Source organism: Dermacentor silvarum, chromosome 5 (genome assembly GCF_013339745.2).
Source record: "Dermacentor silvarum isolate Dsil-2018 chromosome 5, BIME_Dsil_1.4, whole genome shotgun sequence".
Lineage (NCBI taxonomy): Eukaryota > Metazoa > Arthropoda > Arachnida > Ixodida > Ixodidae > Dermacentor > Dermacentor silvarum.
The window spans coordinates 38,449,248-38,471,925 of NC_051158.1; the positions used below are offsets into that span (position 1 = coordinate 38,449,248).

At 48.0% G+C, this 22,678-nt stretch overlaps 1 protein-coding gene across 2 annotated transcripts; it reads left to right on the top strand.

The window, feature by feature from the left end:
• The first annotated feature begins 5,940 nt into the window (after positions 1-5,940).
• LOC125945344 (uncharacterized) lies at positions 5,941-18,398 on the top strand. Of its 2 annotated transcripts, none has more exons than XM_049667106.1 (5): positions 5,941-6,154; positions 12,615-12,833; positions 14,681-14,936; positions 16,868-17,056; positions 18,207-18,398. In XM_049667106.1, exons 1-5 carry the CDS (start codon positions 6,138-6,140, stop codon positions 18,300-18,302), a joined length of 777 nt encoding a protein of 258 aa, XP_049523063.1. In that variant the 5' UTR covers positions 5,941-6,137; the 3' UTR covers positions 18,303-18,398. The 2 variants fall into 2 exon arrangements, with proteins under 2 accessions (XP_049523063.1, XP_049523064.1); XM_049667107.1 differs by having other exon boundaries at positions 14,684-14,936.
• Positions 18,399-22,678: the final 4,280 nt, after the last annotated feature.

Sequence of the window (22,678 nt, forward strand, 5' to 3'; positions counted from 1 at the left end):
TGATGATGATGATGATGTCATTAAAGCGTGGCCCGTACTCACCCTGGGGGATTGGCCAAGAATTGGGCACCTGAACTTTTACATACTGTTCCTAGAAACTACAATTACTGTGCTATTTAGTAATCAAAACAGACAGATTAATAATTTTCCTAAACAGTACAATTTACAAAAGTAATTGCTATGATTGAACATTCAAATATCACTAGAAGAATTGTAAAAGTAGGGATTTAAAGTGCTATTCGTTTTGTTGACTGAATTAAACTACAAACGGCATCAAATACGTTCCTGTGGCTAAAGCCCAGTAGATATATACTGAGGCACCGAAAGTTAGTGCTATTTCTAATGTTAAGTTTGCGCCTAATTTAGCAAGCGGCATTGCCCACCTTCAGTCGTCTTCTTTCTCGGCGCCGAAATGGCCGTACGCGACCGTAATGACCCGGATGACGCAACAGGACGGTTAGAAGACGTGCTTAGGGCTCAGAAGGAGCGCCTGAGATGCGAAGAGTATTCGGCGGAGGACGAACCGAGCTGAACGGAAGCCAGAACCTTTGTTGAACTTACTTGTTTACTTGCTTGTTCCTTATCTCGTGGCGTTTATCCACTACAGGAGATTGGCCAAGATGCTGCGGTTGAAGGTTAAAGGGAAGGCGGAGAGAGAAAACTGAAAAGGAAAAGCGATTCAGGGTGAGGAATAGAAGTTTTTGATAATCGGGAGATAGACTTACGTGGCAGAGACTGGATAAAATGAATAATAATTGGACTGCGCTGTGTTTGCAGCTTCTTCCTTGTCTTCTACTTTCGCTTCTTGATGAGGGAAAAAAGCTTTCGGTGCTTTCCAACGGAAGAAGAGGAGCGCCTGAAAGTCGCGTGCTCTCGCGATGGCTCGCGCCAGCCTCGATGATGCCATTGACACTGGCACGAGCTCCTCCCGAGGAATGCTGACTCAGGCTGACTTATAAGTTAATTAATTGACTGATTAATTATTTAAATAATTCGCTCATTCATTAATTCATCGTTCATTCATTGATAGAGTGACTGGCTGATTGGCTCAATCATTTATGTATTTACTGACAGCCGTCAGGGAAGCTGAAGAGGTTTTAGAAATCGAAGGTTTACGGGGGTTTGGAAGGCTGACACAGTACAATTCAACTCCTGCAGTTATTTTCTCGATCATGCGCGTAGCAGCGTCGCAATCACGGTTTAAATTTTCGTTGAAGCTCCGGCCCCTTCGCGCGCCGAGCGTAGCGGTGAAAGACCGGGCGCGAGGATGACGTCAGTACAGGGGTCACGTGAGCGCTCTATTCGAATCACGCTCCTCGCGCATACCTAAGGTGACGTCACGATCGCCTTCGCCATCAGAGCCCGTTAAACGACCCACGGCGTCTTTCGCAGACGCTGCGGCTTGTATTTGCTAAATTAAAGCAACTTGCGGTGACTTCTGGCACTGCCGCTGGATTAAAAAAAGAAAAAAAAAAGAAAAGGTGCTTCTGGCCTCTTAAACTATCATTTTCGTATTCAGGGGGTTCGTATTCAGCTGCCCTTTACAGACTGACTGCTTGATTCAGTCCTTTATTGACTGAATGGCTTACTGACTGACTCATTCGTTTATTGACCTACGAGTATATACTCACTGGACTGACTGACTTGGTTGGTTGGTAGCAACTTTATTGAGGTCCTGCAGAGCTTTTTGCCGACGGGGCCTTAGGTCGCCCACGTGGGGACGTCGAGGTGTTGCCTCGCCGCCGCCTCGCGAGCCTGCTGGACGGCCCAGAGTTGACCGCCGAGGCTGGGGGTGCGCAAGGCAGCGGCCCACCGCGGAGGAAGGGTTCCGGAGTTAGCACCGTGCGGGTTTTCGTTACAGTCCCAGAGCATGTGAGTTAAACTAGCTATTCCAGTGTGGCAGACCTTGCATATATTTGTGGGGTATGTAGGTATGTACCGAGGTAGAGCCTGCAGTTGTCTGAAGGCCACCGCCTGGACAGGGCGCAGGCGGTGGCCTTCAGACAATTGCAGACGCTGACTGACTGATTCGTTTATTTATTAACTGAGCGACTGAGTGCCCGGCTGATTGACTGATTTCTTGCTTGCTTGATTTATTGCTCAAGTAACGTAGTGACTGACCAACCGAATAATTTATTAACTGCTCTAACTTATTGATTGCTTGATTGGCTCATTAATTACTTGGGCGAATAACTGATTGACTGAACGATTGATTGTTTCAGTCATTAATTACTCCTCCTCTTCATTGTCTTCTTCTTCTGTATCGTCGTCCTTCATAGTCTTTTTCGTCGTCTTCATCATGATCATCATCTGCATCTTCCTCCGCTTTCTTCTCCTCCTCCACTTCATAGTCATCGCCCTCTTCCTTTTCATCCTTTTTCGACTTCCTCCTCCCTTCTCCACTACTTCTTCTATGCCATCGCCCTTCAGCGCCGGTGTCAGCCGTTTTCATCATGACTGTCGTTTTCCTTTCTCCTGTCCCTCCACTTCATCGTCTTATTCGTCATCTTCGTCCCCTCTCCTTCCTCGTCCCCTTCATCGTAGTCTTCTTTCTATCTGCCTTTTCCTTCTTGCTTTTCCTTCCCTTCTCCGTCATTTTCCTTCCTTCTTTATCATCGTCTTCCTCTTATTTCTCCTCCTTCTGTGTCGTCCTCCTCACCCTCTTTATTGTCGTCGTCCTCTCCTTTTCCCTCTTCTTCATCTTCCTCTGTGTCGTCGTCAATTATTCGTCCTTATCGTAAGTCGTCTTCATCAACTTCTTACACTAACTTACGGCCCATAGCTCGAAGAGTTCCGTACCAGTGCTAGACAAAGCACGATCACCTGGTCCTGCAAGCGCTTCTGTTCTGAAAGGATAAATTGGCGGTGCATCCATCCTTTAGAGACGATTGGCGACTTAAATGCAATTAGCAATCTACCTTACGGTCCGTGGATGACTGCTGGTGATATATGTTTTACATAATGAGTGTTGTGAAAGACGGCACATGTCCAGCTGGCTCATACCAGTTACCAAAGTTGTCATCGAAGAGATTCGTTGAAGAGCAACACGTACCCGGAGTTGCACACCCAGCGACCCAAGTTGGCCCGATTGTTGGTTATGAACCCGGTTCTCCCAGCACAGCCGTCCGGTGCTCTCCCATTTGACCACGGACTACCTATAGTGACCCAATTTGGCGGGAAAGAGAGTAGGCGTGGGCATAGATAGATAGAGACATACCGCAAACTGGTGTAAGTTCACAAAGAATGCTCGCATTAACATCGGGCAGAACTCACCCGTGATGGCTATCGAAGTATGCGAATAGCCGAAGCGCGTCACGTACGAGACGTGCTTACTGCAGCCGGGTTCCTCATCCGCGCAATTCCCTGTAAACACGTCGCGTCTTCTGGCGGCGGCGCCGTAAAGTCCGCGCATATACGCAGTGGCACATACCCACGTGAACCCACTTTTAGGGCTGCACTATACATTCGGGATCGGTCCACATTTTTAGACTGCACGACTCATTCGAGGTCGGCCCACACTTTTTGTGGGACAGGTGGATAGCCGAAAAGAAAACTAGCGTGACAATATCCAGAACGCTATTAGTATTAACTATTCGCATTAATAGGCTTCTGGACAGCACGAGAATAAGAGGGTTTATCTACGAGTGTGTACAGAAGTGTTTCGCTTTCTTGAGCTAAGGACCGTGGGTATAGTTCGAAAGCGGGCTTTGCGCCGTTCTGCTTACGTTTTTACGGGACTGGAGTGGTCGACTCGTAGTGACACGTCTTTGTTAAGCGGACTCGGGCGGAGTAACTTGCCGGCCGAGTCTTGAGAGGTTAACCGTGCCTGTAGCCCACCGCCATTACCTCCATACTATGCCACTGCACTCGGCACAATCCACCCGGAAATACACCACACCTCGGTGAGTGACTAGGCCCGTTAGCGTGTTCAGCATGTCTGCAACGGGATAGGAGCGCGAGACCTGTTGGTAGGCAACGGCAACATGCAAAACAACAGTTCCAGACTAGTGGCTCAATCAAAACAAACATTTTTTTAGCTTCACTCTCACTGCATGCGCTAATAAACCGTACGATTAGGTTTCACGTTTCGTATTTCTGACATGAACTGTGGTAATATAAAATTGTTTCACTCACTCTTTCACTGACTCGCTCAATCACTCACTTACCACTCCGTGTTTTCACAATTAGGAGCCCCTTTTGTAAAACATTTGCATCATTCTTACTTGTAGATCATAGTCATAGTAAAGATAAAGACTGATTCACTAGCTGACTGACTCGTTCGCTTGCTCGCTCGCTCGCTCACTCGCTCACTCGCTCACTCGCTCGCTCACTCGCTCACTCACTCACTCACTCACTCACTCACTCACTCACTCACTCACTCACTCACTCACTCACTCACTCACTCACTCACTCACTCACTCACTCACTCACTCACTCACTCACTCACTCACTCACTCGTATATTCCTCAGACCCTTTTAACATTGTTTACCTTTTATCATCTTCAAACTTAATTCGGATGCGACTACGCAACATATTCCTCCTGGACATAATGTCAGATGCATTCGTAACTGCATAAAAGTGGTTTAAGTGCTTTCACACCACGAAATTTATTGAAAATTGAAAAGAATAATTAGCAGAACACACCTCACCATGGATGTCGACGTTAATGCGATAAGCATTGAAGCAACGCAGCGACACACTGTATTGCCACTAGGAAGCCTACATGCAAGCGCTGTCCGCGCATGGTGCGGGTCTGAATATACTATATTCAGACAAAATTGTCTTTATATAAATGACGGGGGTTCGATCCCGCCCAGCGCCGGATAAATGGTAAAGGATATAGAAAAGGCTGTCACCGATTGTCCTGACGTTGATATATTCTTTTTATTAACCTGCCAGTCGATTTACAATCCAGAGCAAGAAGTACCTCGAAATTCCATTCCGGAAATTAAGCATTCCTGTAAACACTGAAAACATTCTCTCCTGAAAACATCTACATTGGGATTTAGCCACGGGAACGTATTCATCCGTCTGCGAGTTCCTTTGTGACAATATGAGAATACCTCGTTAACTTACCTGATTTCTTAATTGATTATTCACAAAATTCCGATTTGAAGTTGATCAAAATTTATTACCTTCAAATTTGCTATCCTTTCATAAAGCACATGTTTTCCTCTAAGAAAACAAATATGTCTCTAACATTAGATTGTCTAGTTTAATTCAGTGCACAACTTCAACTTTACCCTGACATATACTTTTTCTCTCATGTTTTCCCTCCCACGACCTATTAACCGCCGGTTTCTTGACTGGCGGTTAATGCATGGTGGTCTTAATTGACACGTACTCACATGCAGGGAGTACGTGCCATAATATAGGTAACAAGCAAGCAAGCAAGCAAGCAAGGAGCGACATTGTTCTCCAGCCCTTGGACTCTGCGTCGCAGCCATCATGGCCATTCCAGTCCGCGGCCGCAGTCCCACAATTAGTACCGTTCAGTGCAGCTTATAAGCTGCAGCGTCAGCTGATCACAAAGCAGGCCGGACGTAAAAGCGGGTCTTCATTGGCTGCACTGTTAGCTATCGTAATTAACCACGACGCTGAGCTTTATCTATAGGAACCTTACGACACGACAACCAACCGCGAGCTGTTCTTAGAAGCGAACAGCTCAGTTCGCCTCCGTAATATAACATCGCTGTTGGTCCCGTTTGAATGCTTCAAATTATGAGTGACTTCAACAGCTTCTCTTTCGCTCTCTCAAAGCCTGCATTTCTCTTTCATCCCCCCCCCCCCCCCCCCCCCCCAATTTCCGCTTCAATCCCTCGGACCCCAGACACCAATCTTTCTCCTGGCAATGGCTCGAGCGTTCGAGTTTTACTCGGGCCGCCAGGCGGCGTACAGAGCGTTTGTCAACAACGGCGTTGCATGTAGGCTCCCTATTTTCGACGTTGTTCTGTAGCGTCCGTTCCACGGTTGTTCCTTCGAACAACGCTTTGTGTAACTTCTGCAGCGTCTTTGATGCGCCGGTGATCAGCTTCGTCCAGTCGGGAGTCCGTTAAAAAAAAAAACACCTTTTTCGTTCCGAGGTTTGGGTTCGTCGCAACATCTTCCTCGGCACGTGGAATATTACTTCTGCTTCATGGGTTCGCACTACAGGTGAGCTCGTCCGCAACAGCTTAGATGCCACGCGAGCGCTTCCAGCATGGAGAAATATGCTTCCAGTCCCGATGAAACGTGTTCCTGTGGCATCGGGTATTACGTAAACTGCCATCGACTTCACTGGTGCTCTTGGTTACTGGCGTATACAGCGCTGCCTTAAGGCGACGCTGCATTGTGGACAGCCTTCTCAGACGACTTCCTCGATTAAATCAAACGGGTCTTTTCGCTCGATTAATTAGGAGAGGCTCTGTGTCCGACATCGCGTAGTTTGCATCCCGGCTTTCTGCCGTTCGGTGGCACGATGGCATTTGCAGCGTCTTCGCGTCGCGACAAACGCGCCGGGCGTTTCGAACGGACGCGCTCATTTAGCGACAGCGACGAATCGTCCCCAACGAGCGCCGCCGAGTACCTATATATCTAAACGGGGCGTCCGAAGCGCGCTGCGCGCTTTACAACGTCGAGACGGTTTCGGTAGTTTTCGGGGCTCGTTGTAGAGTGGTCATTCGATGTTGATGCACATCACATGTTGACGCGATGAGAATGCTCTCGCGTGTTTCGCCTATTGTGTGTTAGGTGGAAGGGGAGGAGGTAGTACGTCGGTGAGCGTGCGTGATTGGGATGTTTGTGCGTCCGTGTGCGGGTTTGCATACGTTTGTGTGTGCGTTTATGCGTGTGTGCGCGCGCGTGTGTGTCTGTGTGTGTGCGGACGCACACTTTACGTACTGCGGAAATGCATGTTATATATAGTACACACAGACAGTGTATACGTATGAGTGAGACACTTCTTATGCGCTGATTTTCATGCCTGTATGTTCGCACACTTGCCTTATTAGGCCGCGCTTTGTACTAGAAATTATTTAGTTTTTCTTGGAGAATAGAGCGTTCGAGTCGGTTCTATTTCTGTTTAGGCAATCCTGTATCAGCGGATACATACGCCGCCACTGCTCGTATCGCAGTTTGTGACGTTTTGTTCAGTGAAATCGGTTCCATGCGTTGCTGGCACAAGTGTGTCGTATCAGGGACCGCCAGCCGTTTGTACCAACGCCACCTAAAGAATTTGTACGCGGGCGTGAGTATACGACCGTGCGTGAGAGCGAAAATCTGGGGGCATTTGCTTCTTGAATGTCTCACTTTGCTTAGGTACTACGGAGGAGAAGTTTCTTTGCTCGTTTTGTATGCGTTTGTCCCTAGGCGTTCCGGCATTGCTGAGTGAGGTCTGCTGGCGCAGTGAAATGGCGTGGACTTTGGCGAGATTTCGCGCGCTGGCCATGCCCATTCGTGAGTTTGTTCACGCTCCGACGCTGGCTGCCGCCGCGGTGAACCAGGTGAAGCAGTGGGCACTGACGCCCCATTTGGTGAACTCTTGTGTCTAAAGGTACGTCGGATGTACGCGAATCCCAGCAGCTACGTCGGACAGACTGTCTCACGCCTGCGGCGCTCGTGCTGAGTCAGTCATGCCGGATTATGCCTTTCTCGCGCCTTACGGCACCGTATACCTTCAAAATAACATCACTGATCTTCCATGGGGAGCAGTAGGCGCCGTAGTAGAGACCGGGCCTGCTCTCCTGGAGCAGTATATCGAATTCGCTCGTGCCAGGCTTTTCGTATGCTGAAGGACGCTCATTTAACTCAAAGGGCACCATTAAAAATTCGGGGTAGCTTGCATTATAGTGGCGCAAGGCTAAAGGCACAGCGGAGCTGATCGGTTCCTAGCTGGTCCTGGCTGTACGAAGTGATGCTAAGTTATACGAAGTGTATAAGCATTTTCCTCGTGGTCTGTGGCATCGGGGAACGCCTCGCGAAGTACTTGCAGTCCGAGCACACGTAGGGGAAGTGGGGCGAAAGCTATGCATAGTGTACGGGCGGCGCGCAGCAGACGAAACGCCGGGATGACGTCACGCCGCATGAGCAGTAGGGCGCAGCTGGTCGGAGCTCGGCCGAGCCGCCGCCAGAGGCGCCTGCTGCAGTCACGGACACCGCGAGCGTTCGGCGCAATGCGGGGAAATGGGGAAGCGCGGATGGCGTCGGCAGCACCTCTGTTTCTGCGCGTTGCCTCGTTGGTGCTGCTACAATTTGTTTCTCTCTCTCTCCCACTCTCATTTTCTCTTCGCACCTCACTCTCACCTGAGCATAGCGCGCGACGCGCGCATACTCTCCTTCCCTCTCCTTAACGCCCCATGTCAAGGCAACATGTGCACGGCACGGAGAGGAGGCGAGGCACACGCCGCTCCGCGAGGTGGTTGCTATAGCAACGCAGTGGCGGGCACATTACGGCCGGCTTAAACAGCTCCGCTGTTAAAAATGCTTTTTGAAAACGTCACGGCGAGCAGCATACGAAAAGCCTAGCACGAGCGAAGATATATACTGCTCCAGGAGAGCAGGCCCGGTCTTATTACGGCCCCCATACTGCTCCCCGGGAGAATCAGTGATGTTATTTTTAGGGTAGGGCGCCGTAAGGTGCGAGAAAGGTATAATCCGGCATGACTGACTCAGCACGAGCGCCGCAGGCGTGAGAAAGTCTGTCCGACGTACATTTGGCTTCTGCGATTCGAATACGCCCAACGTACGTTTAGACACAGAGATCATCAACAAACACACAAACACATGTGCTCACTTCGCCATGACAAACGCTTACAAAACGAGCGAAGAAACTTATCCTCCGTAGTATACTTAGGCAAAGTCAGACATTCAAGGAGCAAATGTCCCCAGGCTTTCTCTCTCGTACCCGCTCGTACTCGCGCCTGCGCACAAATGGCTGGCGATTCCTGAAATGAGACACTCGTCGTTGCTGGCCAGTTGCAGAGACAATTGTGACGGAAGTGTTTACTTCCTGCGCTTGCAGTGCACAAGGGCTATATAAGCGCTGTATATACCGCACACATGTACAGTATACTGTATATATATAAGGGTACATATATGAATATATACATATAGAATGTATGCATATATATATATATATATATATATATATATATATATATATATATATATATATATATACGCGAAGCTCCGGCTTCCGGAGAACGCTTTCGGCGTTTTGCCGCCGCATCCTGCGCTGTTGCCGCCTCTGGGTCCGCTTGCCGGCGTCGCCGTGCTGCTGCACTGGTCACAAGGCAGTCTTAATGAAGGGAAAACGAAGTCCGCACCTCAATACCATATACGACCAATAAAACAACATTCTATATACTGTACACATGTGTTTTCACTCATTTGCATGTTCGAGTGGGCAATGTACGGGGGATTCACGGTTACCCGAATGATCCCCCGGTGCTTCGCCCACTCATCACCATTCACTTGGTGGATATATGCGCTCTTTTTACTCTTTGATCTTTGCTCTGCAGCCCAGCCCGCGAGCGTTCTACACAGAAGTGTGGACGACTGTATTCTTCACTTGCGCCCATTTCGGTCGTTCCTCCTGACTTTTTTTTTTTTTTTCCGGCGCCTCGGGACTGTTGAAAACACCGCGACACAGCGGCAGACACGTACACGTTTTAGGCGATGCTTGAAATGGGTGAATAACGGCAAACGCTGATGCAGTTCGACACGCGACGGCGTAATTTGGGTGATTAATTAACACCCGGGATGCGACACGTTTGGAGCGACGTTTCGTGGCTGCTGCGTCACGTTCTTGCCTCGCTTGTGTAACTGACATACGTCGTTCCGCGGTGCTTTATATAGCATCAGCGAGAGCGCGCTCGCATCCTCATGTTTAACTCCCGGCCGTTCACGCTCGATCCGTTCGGCGGTGCGACCACATTCGGAATCAACGGAATGGCGTCAAATAGTCAACTATATGTCCTTCGTGACTCAATCAGGTTTTGACGCGACAGCGTTAAGGGCCCCGTGTCGCAGAAAATCCGGCGTCGGCGTGGGCTCGCCGGCGTCGCTGGGGGAAATTATCATCCCTATAAGTTCCCAACCTCCGAAGCTAATTTTCCCCTAACTCGGATAGAAAAATTCCCTAGATTTCTCTGGATTTAGGCAGAATGCGGTTATTTAGTATGCTCTCTGTAAGATAAACTGGGCATGCGCTATGCGCAAACACACTGCATATTTTAGTTTTGGGACTTGTTTATGTATTCGTTTGAAAGGATTTATTGGAGTCACTGTGCTTAAGCTAAAATGACGTCACAGAGCAAGTTGCAATGCTTGCAACAGCAAAATTTATTCGCACACAGCCTCAACAATGTAAAACGTAGGAGCAAAATTGTTCCTATAGAGGCATTTTGGTTGCAATCAGACGCGGTAATAATAATAATAATAATAATAATAATAATAATAATAATAATAATAATAATAATAATAATAATAATAATAATAATGTATTAGTCTTCTAGCATGCTTTCAGAAACGAAGGAAAGCAGAAAAAGTGCCATGTTCTACTGCTATGCAGGAGTAACATTAGCCAAAAGTAGAGGAGCTGCACGTGCTCCGCGACCACGTGACCATGGGGCTACTCTGCTGCGGACAAAGAAACACAAGAAGCACGTGTGTTCTGTACAAGAAAGCAATATAGGCTGCTGTCATTTACCGGCCTCAAGAGCTCCGCTGATTCGCATCGGCTAACTTGTACTTTGTAATAACATTTCTTAAAGGATGACTTCGGTTCTGCGCTCATCATACCGACAGTTCCTTTGGCCAACTTCAGATAAATATTTCATCAAAGGTATGCAGAAATTGACAGCACAGCTAAGCACGAACGGCAATAGTTCAGTAAGAGTTGATCTGGTAACTGCCACAGGCCATCCACACCTCGTCGCTTCCTTGACGATATGCGTTCACTGAGCTGCTGTACGATCATGATTAAGTTATACTTAGCATGCCAATGCGAACTAATTTGCGGGGACTAAAATCAAAACACGCCGTCACCTCTGTGGTCCCATCGCAACAGTGGTTTCTGTCGTCTATGAGTAAGCGAAAAATTCCCTAGATTTTGACAAATTTCCCCTTTCCCTAAAGACGACTTAAATTCCCTAGATATAGAGAAATTTCTCTAGGGTTGGCAACACTGATCCCGAACCATATCATCCCGAACCATCCCGACCGGGCAGGCCCTTCGCGTGGCGCAAGGCGTTAGGGAACAAAATTGAATTTCTCAAAGTAAAATGCGTCAGAAAAATCGTAAAGAACGACTTGACCGCAACCTACAGACGTGATAGCGTCGGATTGTGAGTTGAATATACGAGAAAAAAACCCTGATAAGCAGCCGGGATCTTTGAATGTTATCGCGTTCCACTCTTAAAGGTGAAGCTTAAGCGTCCTCCAAATTCTTACCATTGTGGCAGTCTATAGCATTTTGCCTATATCTCTATCTTGTAAAGTTATAACTGTGCCTACAACGACTCTGGCCCCAACATCTTCCTGCTTGTTTTCGCACCAAATACATCAGCTGCATCTTTCTTATCTAATCGTTGATCTACATAACGGCTCACGCCGCCTGGACTACAACGCACAACACAGTTCTCCGTCCATTTGCGGAGGCCGTGGCAAAGAGAATTAGAAAACACCCACAAATGCGGGGCGCTGAAGGACGCATAGGCTACTTGGACGGACGATGACGTACAGACCTCCGGGAAGTACGCTTATAAATACTTTGCACTAGAAAAATGCCCATAATATACCACTGGTTGTAGCTGCTAACGCATTTGCACCAGAAGCTAAATAGAAGAACACGGTCGTTTGAGAGCGTATTCTAGTCGAACTTGTGGGGATGCGCCTACTGTGTTGTCGTTCCTTTGTCTCAAGAGCACGTGTGAGACCCCGCAAACTCAGCTAGATGACAGCATGAGATGGCTGGAGAATGTCTGCGAACCAAACCGCTCGGAAGTTGGCGGGACCGCGCTAGACCAAAGAATCCAGACGTGCAAATGACGTGTGTCTATATACGTAAACATTATATGGTACTTAGGAAGTGCACAAGCTATATTTGTAGCATGTGAAGTTGCTGAAAGCGTCGCATATCCAAAACAACTGCACATGCGAAACGCGTCGAGTGATACTTCTATGACCGCGCTATAATTGCGTAGATTTCGCAGTGTCGTCTGCTAAGTATAAGAAACGAGAGTAGAAAGGTTGTATACGATAAGTACAAGGTTGTTTCTTCAAACGCGTTAAGGGTCGATCTGTCGCTGAAGTCGTAAACTTAGGTAAAACCTTTGGTTTGTGAGAAAAAGCTGGTAAGTACGGAGGTAACGGTCTTCTTCCATCGGTCTGTAACAGTTTGGTTACACTGCCCTAACCACAGTGCCCTGTGGTTAGGGCAGTTATAGTGCCCTGTGGTTAGGGCAGTTATAACCACAGTAGGGTACTGTGCTCTAACCACAGGGCACAGTGACTGTGGTTAGGGTACAGTGCCCTATCACAGTGCCCTACCACAGTGCCCTTCTAGGGTACTGCAGTAATTTATGCTGTTTTACACTCCACATTGGTGATGATGATTGTGGCGCCGGTCCATCAGGTTCCTCTTGGAGGGACAAGGAGCTGTCAGCACCACTGCCAGGCGGGACGACCGCAGTCTCAATGCGCCGGCCTTCTCCACCGGCATTGGCGCCTGCATCAATAGCGACCTCCTGTGCGACGACCGGGGCCGGCCTTACTATTGGCCCGTATTCATACCGCCAGCGCCACTAGCGGCAGCTGCCGCAACTCAGGCGGGGGCTTCGACGGCGGCGTTACGGTGAGGGTATAACACTCTTGAATGAATCGTATCCATTATATAAGTGATTTTAATGACGACTGACATTCTTTGAGAGCTTTACCCGCGCCTTTGCAGTTTTTTTTTTTTTAATCTTAACCTCTTTCACGCCACTTGTGCTATACTGGGTTTGCGCCACTGTTTACTGTGCCCGAATAGACAACTGCATGGGCACGCCAGTGCCCCCATGATGGGTATGTGCCGCATACTTAAAAAATGCATTTCAATTTCTGCGGTGATTTGCAGAATCGAAGCCGCGTCACACGTGTTAAGACTCGGTGAATCGGTCGTGAATGTTCGGTACCTCTGGTGAGTATAGTTTTTAATTGATGCGCACTTGTACAGGGGTGCTGTTCGGACGAGACCACCTTTCTCCTATACGTACCTGCGGGCGTCGTCGTGCGCATGCGTGAGATGCGAGGGAGACACATCCGGGGACTTTCGCTTCTCGAGATCTACCTTTCCCTATAGGTACTACATCTGACCGCTACCTAACCGCCCTGCGCGCTGTGTTGCTCATGGCAACACAGCGTGCAACCTTTCGTGCGAGGCCTTGTGGTGAAGTAGATAAAAACAAAAGTGTGCTGCAGAAGCGAAAGTGGTAGAACGGTATACGGATGTTGCATATATAACAGTATAGCGCAACTGATTGGGCTAGTTGTTGCCGACACATCTTGCCTGTAAAGCGCGAGCGATAACAGCGAGACAAGAAGGCTAAGACGATCGATCGCTTTTACCCTCTCTCGTCCTCGTGTTCCTGTCTCGCTGTTCGCGCTTTAAGCCCCAAACCCCATGAAAGCGATTTTGTGCGCTATATAAGGCGACGAGTGACCGCTTTGAGCGACGAAACGGGCCGTCACGCGAGCAGAAGATCGCTCGTTCTTGTCGCTCTATATCGCTCGGTTCTGGAAATCTATGGAATTCGTCGCTCGTCGTCCGGAAGTGCTACGAGCGACTATAGCCAATAGCGCGAAGCCGGAACTGGATGTACATCAGTCGAGTATACTACCCACTGTCGCACGGAACGAGCGACAACGAGTATATTTTGATACGTGCAAGGATAAGAACTTATGCTGCAATACCTTCAGAAATATGTCACGCTGCTCTTCGCAGTAAAACACATCAACTTAAATTACTAAAGCACGCGTCAAGCCAGCTTCGGCGCGTATTTGCTGCCCTCGTACCGGCAACACTGGGGAGACATCGCATAGGTGATCTGTGACGTGGCTCAAAGTCGTCGCGCTCTCTTGGGTTGTATAGGCCACGAACGAACGCGACAGCCATCTCCATCCAACACCACCTAGGTGGTGTTGCTCCATCGCGTCGCTTGTCGCCGTCGGGCCCAAGATCGCTTGCATGGGGTTTATGCTTTACGCACAATAGGGATATACATGGGGCGTACTTTGCGACGAGCCACTTTGGCGATACTATCGCCCTGGCCAGGCGTGCGCTGATTGGCTGGTTGAGCGAAATCGGATGAGGTAGGACCCAACCAGCCAATCAATTCATCTCATTTTGCTCACCCAGCCAATCAGCGCGCGCCTGATGGCCAAGGCGCGGCCAAGGCGATACTATGTCGCCGAAGTGGATCGTCGCAGAATACGTCCCCTGAAGAGGAGCGCCTCAGTTGCTAGACAACGGCTGGCTGGGCCGAACATACTCAAGAGCGGAGCGCGGGCCCTTGTGGAACGTCACGCAAATCATTTTTTTTTTTCCCTGCCCAAGTTGGCGCTCTCTCTTGGTCTAAAATGTGAATGCACAAAATGCGTGCGTGTTTGTGCGCGTGTTTGTGCGCGTGTATACAGCGCTGCGAATGCAACCTACTCCAGCAGCAGCGGTGGCCAGCTTCTCACGGCGACCATAACCAGGGCGCGGCAGCTGGCCGACCGGGCCATCGAGATGGACTACCACAGCACGGGGCCTGGACCGGCGTGCGTGATCGAGGTCCCGGAGCACGTGGACGCGCAGACCGACGAGCCGCGGATGGGCTCGGAAAGTGCGGTGGCCACGAGCCGGTTTCGGAAGAACTCCCGGCTCATGGCCTTGATGCTCGACGGGCGGGTCGTCGAATCGGACGGGACGCAGGTGCTCTTCCTCAGTTGGCAAACACACGAACATTCACACAATACATACATACATACATACATACATACATACATACATACATACATACATACATACATACATACATACATACATACATACATACATACATACATACATACATACATACATACATACAGACATACATACATACATACATACATACATCATACAATACATACATACATACATACATACATACATACATACGCGTACATACGCGTACATACATACATACATACAGTCAGGTGTCTCTACAACAAAAGCCTCTATAACAAAATTACCTGTATAACGAAGGAATGCTTCTGTCCAGGTTATATCGTGAGCTATGCTGTGCGCGACTTTTGCAATAAAGTGACCTGTATAACGAATGATTTCGGTGGTCCGAAGCACTTCGTTATAAAGGCGTTCGACTGTACATACATACATAAATACATAGCAGAATCTTATCTGCATGTATGTACGTACGTACATACGTACGTACATACATACACAGATCACACACAAATACGAACAAGACAAACACACATATATACATACAACAATACACAAGCACAAGCAACAAACACGCACGCACATAGTAGACGTGTGTGGACTTGCAGGATAAATACTCAATTTCCAGAGAACCTGTTGCTTTAGAACGTGTGTGTTATCGTTTTTTTTTTGTCAAAGACTATAATTAACGCACCCACATTAAGCTATCTCATGTAACAAACCCGAAGGAACGTCGAGTATGACGAAAGTGGTTCTGCACTAAATGTATCTTCGTTATATCGATGTGCTTTATATCGAGTTCGCTTCTTTCGTATGTGCATGACCGAGGATGTGTTTGCGCAGATTTTTGCCTATACTTTCATAACGAATGTCGCATATAACGAACAATGATTTACTTCTCGTATGGCTTAATTCATTGTATTGAGGTTCGTAATGTGGAGTACGCTTCGTTTTTGTTCGTGCTCGACTGCAGGTGTCTTCGTAGAAGTTATTTTGTGTGCTTCAATCATAACAATTACCGGATCTAAAGAACCAATTTCTGCCTCACGCACGACTTCGTTATTCCACGTTTATTTATATATACGTCTTGTTCGCGTTAGTGTTTATGTCGCGCGTGCCTGATTTCGGATGCATTCGTGGCGGTTTCTGTTCATACTTTCGTAATGAATATCCGGTATAACGAAGTCTTGCTCCCCATACGACTACGTTGCATCGAAGCTCGTAATATCGGAACACTCCTCGTTCACGTACGCGTTTCTTTCTCACGTATCCGGCGGCGAGTGTGTTCGTGGAGGTTATTTTGTTGTATACCTTCATAAGCAAATACCGGTTATAACGAACCAAGTTCTACCACGCGTACGACTTCGTTATATCGATGTTTTCGTAATGTCGTGCACGCCGCGTATCGCGTGTGTTCTCGTCGATTGTTTTGCACGTACTTATATAAAGAATATCGGGTATAATGAACAATGTTTGGTATACATCGAGCGCCACCTCGGATCGCTCACTCTCGATCGTACGTACCGTGTCGATGTGGGCGCGTACGTATACTGTAACGAATATCGGATAAAACGAACAAGGTTTTGTTATAGCTTCGAGGTTCGTTATATGGAGCGCACTTTAAATCGTGCACCGTACTAGTCGTGGTAGCTTAGCGGCTTTGGCGCGTGGCGCTGCTAAGCATGGGGTCGCGGGATGAAATCCGGGCCACGGCTGCCGCATTTTGATTGGGGCGAAATGCAAATGCACCCGTGTACTTAGATTTAGGTGCACGTTAAATAACCCCCGTTGGTCAAAATTAATCCGGAGTCCCCCACTACGGCGTGCCTCGTAATCAGGTCGTGGTTTTGGCACGTAAAACCCCGTAGTTAATTAACTCGTATACCATGACGACAGGCTGTGCTCCGCCCCGAACGCAGGACTGGCAGGAGGCGTACTTGAAGAGACGAGCGCAGCGGCTGTTGCTCGAGAAGAAGCTGCACGCCTTGACGCAAGAGACGCGCGAGCTCGAGGTGCAGCAGGAAGCGCAGAGGCAGCAGTGGCTGAGGGAGGCGGACGTGTTCCGCGAGAAGCTGCTCAAGTGCAGGCAGAAGGAACACCTACTCGAGGTATGCAGCCTGCTCCGGAGGTTTCTGGGACAATTACCGTATATGGGATTCGCGAGACAGCGAGCCCTTGTCAATGTGGCGCAGCAGGGTGGCTTTTAGGGCTAACTTGTATATACGTCCGCGTGCGGAAGGTGCGCGAAAAACCACCCTTGCACGTCGCGCACTGGTGCACAAGTTTCGGATTATCAACTTGGTCCGCACTAGCAGTGTACATCGAAATTTGTGCGCCTGTGTGCGACGTGTGATGTTTTCAGCACGCCTTCCTTATTACAATGATCGACGCGTAAAGAAATATAAGAGGATGAGTATTAAGAGAGACTGACACGGGGGAGCTGTTCAAGTTCTTTTCTTCATTTTTTTTCCCTTTTTTTTTGTATCGTGGAGATCGTGGAGGCGTACTATATCAAAAACCCGGCATTTTGTAATTTTGATAAAATCAAAATGCCGGGTTGAACGTGTACCCCCCCCCCCCCCAAAACGTGTACCCCCCCCCCCAAAAAAAAAAAAAAAAAAAAAAAACTGGTCGGGTGCCGCGCTTTCTGCGCATATCGCAGAGCCCTGGATGGGCAAAATGAATCGTCATGAAAATCTCGCAAAAGTACAAACATTTCTGATAACGAAATTGCAAAAAAAGAAAAAAATCGCTTCCATATACCGACCGCCGGATGTGACGCACGACCCAGAACGTTCACAACCGACGATGCTCGTAGGGCAGACCCCCGAGATCCGGGCGCGCCATCAGAGCGCCGAAAATCGCGGAGTCCATGTGTTTGGCTTTGCCCAACCGTGCTAACCACCAAGTTCCCACCCACATCGTGTGCTGGGCTGCTCTTCGAAGGCCGTCAATAATAAATATAGACAATTATACCAACCCTGCATGCTCGTGCAAGATTCATGCAACGTTACCAGTCACAGCCAACTTAGTATAGTTGAAATTGCGTTGCAGTTGGTCTTTTATTTTTTTATTTTTCAGTCCGTGTCAAAGCTGCGTCGGTCGTTTCCCTTTGAACGTGTACACGTCGGCACGATTCGCGACCTCGATTATGCGTGAAAATTAAGAGTGTTTACCCTACGAGTTCGTCAACGATGAACAGGCTCTTGACTATCTTTCATCGCTGCGGTTTTTTTTTTTTTTTTTTTTTTTTTTCAGGTGGCTCGTACTTTGAAGGTCCAGGGTAATCCGGTGGTCCAATCGACCATGCCTGGCAACTGCAAGACGGCATTTCGCCTCAAATACGTCCCTTAGCTCGTGGCTTCTAGACAGTGAAGCTTTTTTCTATCAATATTTTTGCCTGCTTTCTTGTTTGATGAATAAAGCTGCGCGTATTATCACGTTAACTGTCGAAAGTACCGGCTGTACCGTGTCCTTCTTTTCGCTTTCGTTCAGAGTGTTGCGGGCTTGCTATTTAACCACACATTATCTCTGTGTATCATTTTGATATATTTCACATACGCTCAATTTTGATAATTCCTGTAACTGTCGTAGGTTAAGCGTGGGAAAGTCAACAACGCAATGCCGATAATGCATCTGGGGTGCCATTCTGCAGGGACATCGTGAAATTCAGGCCGCATTGTGTTTCTGTAATGGCGGCATTTTGAGCCAATGAGAGAGGCCGTAATTCGAACTTGACCACTCGGCACGCACACGCCTGACCCCTATGGTGGCCACAATAGCGAACCCTTTAGTGACAGCAGTCTGTCTAGGCAGGCTAGGCCTGTCGGTCCCGACGTGGGAGCGGCCCGCGAACGTGCTAATACGTGTTCTGCAGGACTGAAAAAAATAAAAGTTATTAATCAATCAATCAGTCAATCAATCAATGTCTAGGTGGAGCTTAGGGAACAGTGAATGCTCTGAACTAACATCAATCTCACCGAAAACACCTGTTTTCTGCCTGCCCTAGGAAAGTTTTCAAGCGATAACTGTAGCTCTCAAGGTCTGATTATGGCATTTACCTGATACTAGCGTGAACCGTTTCTTTTCTTCTTCTTCTTTTTTTTTTTTGAGGAAAATTGGGTCGAAAATTGCCTGCGCAATGCGATCGGACACGAAACCATAATCGACTTCACAATGGCTTTACCGCATCACATGGTTGAATTGCGGCTAAGCTGACTTTTGGAAACCAGCCGCCGTTATATTTCTACTTTGGTTAGGAGCTCTATTGTGATTTCTACGTCAGTTTTCTACTTTGGACACATAGAAAGTTTGCACGCGTTTGATTCTAAGGCGTGTTAGCCTCGGACATATGCTGCCAAATGAATCGGCGGTGTGTTCTGGCGCTTTTTCTGCACCTTGTTTAATTTGACCCGCTGGATAATTCGATCAACTTTGTCGGTCCCGTCAGGGTCAAATTAATGGAAGTCGACGGTACTACAACACTGCACATCTTTTTAAAAAGACGCAAATATGGCGGGATTGTCCACATAATAATTGTCTTTGCAAAAAAAAAAGAAAAAAAAAAACTTGGGCAGCCTGCACTAGTGGTGCAAGGCTGCAGTAAACAGCGGAGCTGGTGATCGACCTATAGCTTTTCTTACAGGTTTTACTAGGCTTGGCTAAATTTTGCTAGGAAATGCTAAGTGCTGCTAGGTACGTTATTCCGAATTGGCTCGCCCCCGAGGCGCATATTCTCGCTTGGCCGCGCGACGCGCTTCAAAATGAGCGGCTTCTTCGGGTGTCCGGATCTTCTTTGGTCGTCCCATGTCAAGGGTACATGCACTCGCCACAGAGTCACCGAGAGTTCTGCCACCGTCGTGGCGGCATTCGAGCTTTGTCTCCCCAGTGACGTCATGGCGAAGCTGCTGCTCCTCACTTGCCGGGGCGTGGCAGGTCGAAACCTGCCGAACCGCCGCCAGAGGCGCCTGCTGCAATCACGGACTAATCACGGACACCACGCGCCATGGAGGAAGGAAAAAAAAAAAAAACTGAGGAGAGGCCCTACCCCATGGAGGAAGAAAAAAAAAAAAAAAAAACTGAGGAGAGGCCCTACCCTATCCGCGTGCTAGGAGAAAGGTGTGGAGGAAGTGGGTTAGTCATGGTATTTTTCTTTATTTTTTTTTTTCACTATTTTTGCGCTGTAGCGGCCATGTTGTCGTGGAACAATGGCGGCTTTGTTACGGTGTGTGCGGTCACACGTGTTGCGCCGTAGGTTTCGTACGGTATAGCAAAGGCGTCGTGTGGGCAGGTTTGCGTTGGTCTCTGTGTTTTGTTCCGCTGTTTTATCTGGACCGTGCTCTCCCGGATGTTGCTGTGGCCAGGTGTGATCTGAAGGAACTCAAACGCGTGAGATGAATGCGCATGCAACGCTGTACGCAATGTACCGCGTCACGGCAATGGCCACGGACTAAGGCACATCTGCGGCAAATTTGGCCCTCTTAGGCGGAATCATACTAACTTGCCATTGTAGACCTAAACCACTGTGTTTCAGAATGTGTACAATGAACGCCTTGCAGGTCAGTGACAGTCGTGCAGTATATTCCTGCTTTTGACAGCGGGTGATAATAAGTAACGATGATAACGTAGAACGTTATGCAAGAATGCACAATCCTGGCTTTGGAACTTTGCTTTCAGTAACAACTTGCTTTTGTACATATAAAAACACATGTTGCTCAACTGGTACACTTGTTTCTCGCAGTACTCGCGACAGCACGAGCTCGTTTGACATCTTTCGTTTCAACTTTTGACATCTCTCGTTTGAGCTCGTTTGACTTCTTTCAGCATGACGTCGACAACTGTAATGCGATGACGCATCGCGAGAACATCTTTCGGTTTGGGATCGCTGTGGAGCACGTGCGCCCGAGCAGCCCGGTTGCGCGCAGCGTGGCGTGGTTTCGCGAGAAATGTAAACAAGAGAGGAGAATCTGCCACGACAAGATGGCGGAGTAAAACGCCAACTTCCGGCGTCACTTGGCTTCACAAAGAGTGACGTCAGGGCCCCTCCTCAGTTTTTTTTTTTCCTTCCTCCATGCGGTGCCGAATGAAGATCATCCGTGAAGCGAGCTTCGAACACTGAGCGAGACCAGACGGTAAAACCAAGATGTATAAGCATCAACATGCCAACTTATATGTATAATATAGCACACGATGTTATGCACCTCCGTAACCCGCCGTGGTTGTTCAGTGGTTGTGGTGTTGGGCTGCTGAGCACGAGGTCGCGGGATCGAATACCGGCCACGACGGCGGCCGCATTTCGAGGGGTCCGGAATGCAGAAAACACCCGTGTACTTCGATTTAGGTGCACGTTAAAGAACCCCAGGTGGACGAAATTAGTCCGCGATGGCGTGCCTCATAATCAGATGGTGGTTTTGGCACGTAAAAACCCCATAATTTAATTTTTATACACCTCTGCATCTGTATTTATCGGTAAAGAAAAGCGGTTGTCGAAGGGTTTAGGAACACTTCGCTGAAGTGACAGCACAGGCGAAAGATGGCTCTTTGATATGATTTATCTATCTATTTTACTACATTGTACAGTACGTAAATATAGTTTCCTTCGTCCTAGTACACCCTCTCATATCTCCGTTTCCTTCCCTCTCTAAAACTGCTGATCGCCGCCTTCTGGCGTCAGCAGATGTAGCTACAGACAGTTGCAGTGCTGGTAGCCGTAATCACGAATTTCCTTACTTTCGGTTCGTTCTTTTTTTATTTGTAAAAAAAAAACTGAGCAACCAATTACTACTATATTCGACAAGAAGACACTATAGGAGACTGTATACTTTCTTCGCGTTCATGGAAATGTGGCTTTCCGCATCTGAAATTATAGTATTAACGTTATACCATTTTTAGCCAACTATCCCCTTCTTTGGTATCCCGACAGGTAATACGTCAGCTTGCGTAAGATGCGTAATACGTCAGCTTTCTATGCGTTAAGATTTATTATGAGGTACAGTTTACGGAAATGTGACATCATTTTTTTTTTCATTGTTGAGTTACAGGGTTATAAACTTGATAGTTTCGAATTTGGTATTTTTTTTCAATAATTTTTATTTATAAATCAAAGAAGGCCTCAATTAAAGAATCTGCTTCCTACAGTCACTAGATTTTAAATACTTTCCTTTTAAATGAACAAGCCTAATCAAATTCGGCGCAGTGGATTCCGAGAAAGACAGTGATTTCTCCGTTCGCATATATTTATATATAGGAGACCTCCGCACCGTGTCCAGAGCTAAAGCCAGCTAAAGCTTCGTTTTAAAACTATCTGCTGCCTTCGGGTCCGAAGAGGGCATATCTTAATTGTTTTGCTTCGTCGCCTTACGTGGTCTGCCATACACAGCAGGTATAGGTGGTGTAAAGCCCCTATATATAAAAAAGTAGCGCCATTCTTATGGCGAATTCCATTGGGAGAACAGGAGCACTCAAAAGCACGCTGAAAGTGCTCGTTCCAGAGGCGCCGTGTTTCAGTGGTCGAACAGGAGTGGGAGAGCCGTCATCCAGTGGTAGAACAAGAGCAGTTTCGCTGCGCCGAGAGCAGCCGGGAGCAGTCCGGACTGCTCTCGCCTGAAAAGCGGAGTACGGAGGAAGTCACGTGACTTAAACCGTCATATCCTCCTCATTTCTTTTTATTTTGCTTCAGCCGGCGCGCGCGGCGGCAATGGCGGCAGCCAAGCGTAGTTGGTGTTTTGGTA

What these genes read in the sequence shown, in the direction of transcription:
- LOC125945344 (XM_049667106.1), top strand. An exon ending in GCTTCGACGGCGGCGTTACG is followed by an intron (nt 12,834 to 14,680) that starts GTGAGGGTATAA and finishes AACCTACTCCAG; the next exon opens with CAGCAGCGGTGGCCAGCTTC. An exon ending in AGAAGGAACACCTACTCGAG is followed by an intron (nt 17,057 to 18,206) that starts GTATGCAGCCTG and finishes TTTTTTTTTCAG; the next exon opens with GTGGCTCGTACTTTGAAGGT.